This window comes from Belonocnema kinseyi, chromosome 6 (assembly GCF_010883055.1).
Source record: "Belonocnema kinseyi isolate 2016_QV_RU_SX_M_011 chromosome 6, B_treatae_v1, whole genome shotgun sequence".
Taxonomy (NCBI): domain Eukaryota; kingdom Metazoa; phylum Arthropoda; class Insecta; order Hymenoptera; family Cynipidae; genus Belonocnema; species Belonocnema kinseyi.
In genome coordinates this window covers 78,405,271-78,413,459 of record NC_046662.1, presented here as the reverse complement: position 1 = coordinate 78,413,459, position 8,189 = coordinate 78,405,271, and the positions used below count along the sequence as shown (strand labels likewise).

The following is an 8,189-nucleotide window of genomic DNA, read 5'->3' as shown; positions in this document are numbered from 1 at the left end:
ATTGCAACATGTATTGCTGCTTATATTGTTTCTCAAAATTACATTCTGAAACAGCAGGATCAAAATGATTTCAACGGATTGAAATCTGAAATGAAAAAAATTTTCCATAAAAAAAAAATTTAAAAATGTAAAAAAAATATATAAAATCCCTTAAAAAAAAGAGACTATCGATATTCGTCGACCTCCACGTTGATGATAGTTGGGCAACGTAAACTTTGTTTGCGGCAGACGGACGATAGATATTCGTGAATCATTTTACTCTTACACGATGCTTAGAATTATGAAAATTTTTTATTGAAAAACTATGCGCTTTTCGCAAAATCCAAAATTTTGCTCAAAACGCTTCGAAAAAATTCAGACGTATTCCTTGGCTGATTACAAGAACTTTTTATTCTTGATGATTTTTCCGAAAAGCGCATCGTTTATTGTAAAAAAATTCATGAATGTTATCACAAAAATTTTGCCATTAAGACGCCATTTTGAAAATACGAAAACGAAAAATCGATCTTTGAACCATGGATTCTCAAAGTTTAGACATTTATTCCACCGGTTAGTGAGATTCCAGGTTAATTACAGGCTCGAAAATCTTTGGAAAATGGTTCACAAAAAAAAATAGGCACGAAAAATCACGTTTCTTTTTGTTTAAACTGCATTTTGGGATAATAAATAAATTTTTTGAGGAATTTCATTGGCATCGCCGGAAAGAGGAGATCTTAAGCAATAAAAATATATGTGTCTCAATTTTTTCTAGTGTCGAATAGTCTTAGTTATTGGCCGTTGAAAAGCAGTGTACCGGTAGTGGCGTTTTGGCCGTTTAAGGGTTAATTACTTTTTTAAAGGTAGTCATTATTGTCACTTTTGAAAATAAAAAAAATATTTAAGTCATTTTTCTTTGAATTATTTTGAAATATTTTAGTGTATTTCAAAAGAATCCTAAAATTTCTGACAGATATCAGATATTTGAAAGTATTTGAAATATTTTAGAATGTTTTAGAAGATTTCAAGAAATATCAATAATTTCAAGGGTTTTCGAAGGATATTAAAGATAGTAGAGTGTTTAAAAAAATTCTCAAGCATTTACAAGAGCTTCATGAAGTTTCAAGAGATTAAAACATTTTAAAGGAATTTTCAAGGATTTGATTAATTTTAAAGAATTTAGAATAATTTTCATGGAGGTTTGAAGAATTTACTTGAATTTTGGAAGATATGGGACAATTTTATAGAATGTATATAGTATTAGTATATTTCTAAAGATTCCAAGGTATTTTATACGATTTCTGGTTTCAACGATTTTAAGGGGTTTTAAAAGCTGTCGAGGTATTTTAATAAATTTTTTATGATTTCAGAAAAAAGCATCAGATTTAATGTATGTTCACGGGATATTATGACATTTTAATCGATTTAAAATAATTTATTGACAATAATTGAGGAAATTTGTAGGATTTCGGAGATTTTCAAATATTTTAATATATATTGAATGCTTTTAAAAAATTTTGTAAGATATAAGGATATTTTAGAAGATCCCAAGGAATCTTTAATTGACTTCAATAATGTAAGGTGATGTCTCAGAATTTGAAAAATTACAGCTAATTTAAAAAGATCCTAAGTAATTTTCAAACCAGTCTCAAATATCAAGGAATTTCAAAAGATTTTACAGAATTTGAAATATCTTAGGGTATTTTTAATAAATTTCAATATCTTGGAGTGATACCAAAAGATTTTTAAGATTTTAGGTTATTTAAAAAATTAAAAGTAATTTTCAAGAGCTTTATTTTATTTTAAAAGATTAAGAAACTCAACAATTGTAAAAGAAAATTCTAAGTTCAGTTGTATTACTTTCAATAAGAAGGGGCTTTAAAGGTTTAACATACTTTAGGTAATTTTAAAACAAACCTAATAAGGTTTTAAAATATTTTAACAAATTCTAAGGGATTTAATAAGATTTCCGAAGATTTCAAAGATTTAAAGAAATTTTTAAATAATTTTTTACAAATACAAACACAAGTGGGCCAGACAGACGTCCTTAATATATTTTTAACTATTTCCAAATATTTTGGTACAATATATTTTTTTCTAATAATAGAGAAACTGAATATAATAACATATGATAAATGGTCGCGTTACAGCATGTTACATGCCAATAAGTTCATCTAAATTCAGTTTAATTCAATTAAAATCAAAACCTAATTTTTTGAACATTTTCGAACATATTTAAATTCTTTTGAATTTAACTTGAATCTTTTAAACCTCACATAAGTTATCCTGAATTCATAAATATTTACTTTATACCCATGTAAATTTCATCGAATTATTATTCAGTATTTTAAATAAGTCGTTTTTAGATACTTCTTCGGCTTAAATACTTTACCTTGTTACCTTTTTGAGCTACGTAAAGTAGGCTGTCCCAGTGTTGAGAATAATAATTTGAAAAATTATAAATTAAAATTTAAATTATTTTAATTCCTCCGATAAAAGATTTCATATTAAAAATGTTACAATATTAGAATTTTTGTTATTGAAGGATAAATCAGGAAAAAGTTAGTGAATTTCGAAGATAAAGTTTTGCGGCTACCCTCTTTATGTTTTGAGGGAAACTCAAAGTGAATTACTAACCAGACTGCTCTGTCATTTTCGAAAGCGTTTTGCAGTTCCACGTTGCATTCCCCAAGGTAAACGTCATCCCCCTCTGGAAGTCTATCCCAGAGAGTAACTTCGATATTTCGATCCATCAATTTCTCACCAGAGATACCGGTGAAGTTCAAGGTTGCGTTCCAGATTGGACTGTGATCAGGTCCCGCAATGTCTGTCTTTAACGAATTGTGGTCTCCACTGAGAACGATCAAGTTACATCAGAATTAGATTAGGTGATCGTTTCATTAGGATACCTCGAAAAGTGGTTTTAAAGGTCCTTTTATCTCAAATAGTATTTTTTACTTGCTAAGCTTAATGAGAGTAAACTTAATGATTGAAGAGTCTCTAAGGGACATGCAAATAATGTTGCGAAATATAAATAATTACTAGTAAACACTGAAGATGGAGATGGTGTTGGTGATACAAGATACGAGGTCGATGATAATCACGACGATGGTGAGGATCTCCAATAAATGAAGAACATTCATTATAATTGGTTGAGGGACATAAATCACATTGAAGATGAATGGTGGTAACGTCAATATATTTTGATATTTATTTTGTTTAAACTTACCAAGGGGGGACCAGGGTTAATTTGGCGTAAGCTTCTGGAGGTGTTCCATGCCCTGTATCCTCTCTTACACATAGATTGTCAGCAGCCAAAACCGAAACTACCAGTTCTTTTCTTTCAGCTTCGTACCAGACCTGGATCTGCACCCGACCCCTCACCTCTCTCTCCTTTGCGATTTGCTCCTACAAAAATTCAGGTCATTTCCAAGATTCTAATAGAATTTAATTAAAAAGCTAACATATCTTCGATAAAAAGACACTCCCTTTAGAAGGTAATTCTTTGTTCAAAAGTTATTTCTGATTCTAAGGGCCGTTCAAAACCTTCTTCACACTATTTTAAAAATCTTTTCCATCTTTTGGTTCTTCGTCATAGACTATCACATTTTAAGTCAACCTTTTTTCCTAAATTTTATTTTATAAACGCCTTAAATAAAGCAACAAACATACAAACATAATATTATAACATACTTTACAGCCCAAAAGGTCTCTAGACAGGGAAAATAGGGAGATTTCTCAACTGAATAGTTGAATTTACAAAGGAATTGTTGAATTTTTAAGAAAAAGACAAATCTTTAATAAAATTGGTAAACATTTCAAACCAAATAGTTAATTGTTCAACATACATGACAGCATCTGCATTCAAATGCTACACATTTCAAATAGACAAAATAAAATGTTTTTATATATAATTTTATATATAAAAAATTGCATCAAAAAATTTTTTATTTCAAACAAATAGTTGAATCTTCAAGATAAAACACGATTTTTTTTAAAGATAGTTGAATTTTGAACCAGGAAAGATCAATCTTCAACCAAGAAATTTTCCACCAAAAAAGATTAATTTTTCAATACAGCGGGATACATTTTGTATAAAAAATAAGAGTTTCTAACAAAACAGTTAATTTGTTAAAAAATATGACTCGTAAACGAAATAATTGAATTTAAAAAAAATAGTTGAATTTCTAAACAAACAAGACGGATTTGTCAGAAGGCAGTGGAATGTTCAATCTAAAAGGATGAATTAATTTTATAACAAAAAAGAAGAATGTTGATAAAAAAGAGGTTTTAACAATGAAGTTCTACTTTCAAACAAAAAGTAAAGTTTTCAATAAAAAAAAATAATTATCAACGAAAAATATATTAGATGATGTTTCAATTACACAAAGATTTAAATTTAAATCTCAAAAACAAATGAGTGTAACCAAAAGAAGATCAATTTTTATCTAAAAATGTAATAGTTGATACTTCAACCAAAAAAAGATTTTAATTTTTAATTGAGAAAAACAGTAGAATTTAACAAAAAAATACAAATTATTGAGAAAGTATTTGAATGCTCATCTAAAAAAGATTAATTTTTATATCAGAAATTGCTCGTTTAAACGACAAAAAGATAATATTGCCTTCAATTTTTCAACGAAATTATTCAATTTTCAACCAAACAGATGGATATTCAACTAATAAAACAAAATTTTAATAAAGGAATTACATTTTCAACCCGATAGTTAAATTTTTAATGATGGTTAATTTTCTACCAAAAACAGAACAGTTGAATTTTCATTTAAAATAATTAATTTTATTCTAGAAAAAAAGCATTTTGAACAAGATTGCTAAATCCTCAAACTATAATATGAATATTTAACATAATAGTTTTAATTTCAACCAAGTAGTTGAATTTTCAACGGAAAAAATATAATTTCTCAATGAAAAATTTGGTGGTTGAATTGTTAACTAAAAGAGATGAATTCTAAACCGAAAATATAATAGAAAACTTATCAATTAAATAGAAGTTAACTTTAAATGAAAATAGTAAGATTTTCTCATTGAGTTCTATTAATTATGCTCGCATTCAAGCGAAAAAAGCGATAAAAAGGGAAAGTTTTTTGAAAGCAAGGGAAAAAGAGAATTTCTTTAAAGAAGGATAAAAAGAGTGTAATAACGAGAAGAGTTTGAAGTCTGTATTCAGATAACTTACTTTTAAAATAAAATAATCAATTTTCACATTTTTCAGGCATTTAAAATAATTATAATTCACATGTATAGTTTCAATATGTGACGTCACCTCCTGCGCCCACCTCTCTCCCTGGAAATGTGACGAAGTTTTTTAACGGACCCTTATATTGAAGTGTTTTTTCTCGTCTTGCAATTTAAAAGACTTTAACATAAGCAGGATTTTTTAAGGATGTCACATGCAAAGCAAACAAGAGAAAAGCTTAAGCTTCGCTCGCCTACGAACTCGGGCACACTTTGCAAAATAATATTCATAAATGCAATAACGGGAAAAAAAGTCGATTAATCGAACAAGGCAAGGAGGCAAACGAGCTTTCGCGCATTTATCTGCCTGAGTGATGAAAGACTCAGGAAAGTAAACGTCATTTAGTCCGAGTCGAAATTAAATTTAGTTCTCGATTCGCCATCGATAATATAATATAAAGCTGAATTCAGATATATTAAAAGTTTTTCAAAAATAGGAAAAGAAAATAAGATAAAAAATAATTAAGAATAAGTAATATTTATATTTATGAACGAAAAGTTTTGGAAAATGCTTCAAAAACCGATTTATTTATAACGAAAAAGTTTATACCAGGCTTTAGGTTGGCTTTATACAATTCATATGTCCTTCTTCGGTTTTTATTTTTTTTCTATTTTTTCTTTGCCTCGTTTCTCTTTATTTCTTAGCTAGGGCTCATAAAGGGCAAATCGCCCATTTTGCCAGCTCGACTCGTTTTTCCGTTTTGTAACGTATGTACGTATACGAACTTTCTATTTTGAGAATCAATGACTACTCAAGAGAAAAGTGCTACGCACACGTGTGTCATATTTTTTATTACTTTTTCCAAAAAATGTAGTTTGTTTCTTTTCTGCTGAAACTTTGGTTTGGACAGCACTTTGGTCTCCGATTCTCGCTCTTTCTCTCGCTCTTTCTTTCTATTTTTCAAGTAGAGGTAATTTTTTAGGTCACTCTCAATTTATTTTGAAAAAGGTCTTTTTTCAAATTTATTATGAACGCACTCGCACACGTGTGGTTAGTGAAAGTATTTCGAGGCTATTTCTTTGGCCTTGAGGCTGTTCAATAATTGAGTGAGTGCTAAGCCCCAGATTGCTTTTACTCCGAATTACTTTACAGATAATGTTCGCGAGAATGATGGGAAAGGAATCTATTACTTTATTCGTATGTAAATTCAGCATGCGAAAGTGCAATTATTTAACTGAGAGTTTCAAGTTTTTTTTTTATAAAATAAATTTGATGTGCAATAAAATCCTAAAGAGGGAGTATATTCTACGAAGCACAGTAGGACAAAAAAAGTTTTTCTGGGCAAATTAGTTTGTTTATTTTAATATTAACAAATTAATGAGTGAAAATCCTACTTCCAGATTAAAAATACTTTGAGACTTTGTTTTTTAAATTCTTTGTACTGAATATACGTAAGACCAATGCTTCGTTTTACATATTTTTTTAAATCCAAAGTGATTGTTAATATTATAAAAAAAATTAATAAGCAAATGCATAGTTTAGCTATTTTACGATTTAAATACTAAGCAATGAAAAATAATATACTACTATAGTACTAATAAAAAAATTATTATTCTTTAATGAAGTATTATGAGGGCAGAATTGTTTCGAGCTATTTAGAGTTAATTCTTTAAAAAAATTAAATATGATAGTTGAAAATTTGATGAAAATTGATATTAGTTGATCAAAATGATTTAAACTGATAACAAATATGGTCGCCTGACAAAGTCTCCTAATAAACTAGGTACTTCCTGAAGCACTGAAAATCGATTTCACAACAAAAAACATCCTTTTATTAACAAATATTTTAGTTGAGAATTTGTTTATGGAAAGTATTCACAAAATAAATAGTTATTGGTCGTTGGTAAAGTTTCATAAGCAAAGAATCTTTTCAAGGAATTTAAAATAGATTCCGTTTAAAAAAAATAAATCTATCGGTCGAAAATTAATAAGAAGCTATGTTTGTGTACAAAATGTATTCAACCAATTCATAATTTTTATCAGGTATTAAAAATCGTATATATTATTTATGCCAGACAAATTCTGGAACAATTTTGTTCAATAAATGAAGTGTTTAGAGCGTAAAATCGTTAAGATATGCATTTGTTTATATAATTAACAATAACTTTGGATTTCTTATAACTAACCATCATTAGTACGCATATTCCCAAATAAAGTTGAAAAACAAAGCCTCTAAGTATTTTTAATTTTGAAGTAGCCCTTTTACTCATTACTTGGTTCGGCATTTTTTTCGCTTTTTTATTTATAAACTAAGAAATTTTTAAATTCAAATTTAGAGAAATGGAAGAAAATATACCAGCATACCGCTGTCTATTCTATTGCATTATTTTTAATAGCTTTGACGTGGATCTTCTGAAAAATTTCTAAAAAAATGTATTTATTTTAAAATACAAACTTCAGAGGCTCAGGGAGCGGCGGGTTGATTATTTCCTTTCAATTTAAAACATTTCAATGGTCTATTTCATTTAATTTAAAAAGAAAAGGATGGAAAAGAATATAATGCTGAAAATAAAACTTTAGAAACAATTAAATATGTTGTAATGAATACCACATGAGAAAATCGAGAGACTTCCAAAATGGAATCATAAAAGAATACTTCTATTATGCAGAAAGAAAATGTTTGCCTCGAGGTATTTTATTCTTTCTTCTCAAGAGAAGTTTTAATATCAGAATTGATCGACTACTTTATTTGTCTTGGATTTTTCATATCACTCGTCTCATGAATTTAACGACAAACGCATGTAGGTGGATGTTTTACTTTCAGGAAGAATGAGATGTATTCTTGAAATTAAAATTGTTAGGAAGTAACATATTACGAGAAAGCAAGTCTCTGAAAAAGCTATTGCTGGAAAAGGTTTTAATCGCACATGATTTAACAATTAAAGATTTCTAAATTAGGTAGTTTTAATATCCTTTGAGCAAACATATACGAAAATTGCATAAATTGAAGTTGTTT

At 28.2% G+C, this 8,189-nt stretch overlaps 1 protein-coding gene across 1 annotated transcript in view; it reads right to left on the bottom strand.

Annotated features, from left to right (window-relative positions):
- The window catches only part of LOC117174366 (regulating synaptic membrane exocytosis protein 1), a 522,514-nt gene that overhangs the window by 56,019 nt on the left and 458,306 nt on the right, over positions 1-8,189 (bottom strand). The window contains exons 16-17 of the mRNA XM_033363427.1: positions 3,206-3,384; positions 2,614-2,829 (exon numbers count right to left, since the gene is read on the bottom strand). Of these exons, the coding sequence (XP_033219318.1) occupies positions 2,614-2,829; positions 3,206-3,384 (395 nt within the window). The remainder of the gene's footprint in view (positions 1-2,613; positions 2,830-3,205; positions 3,385-8,189) is intronic.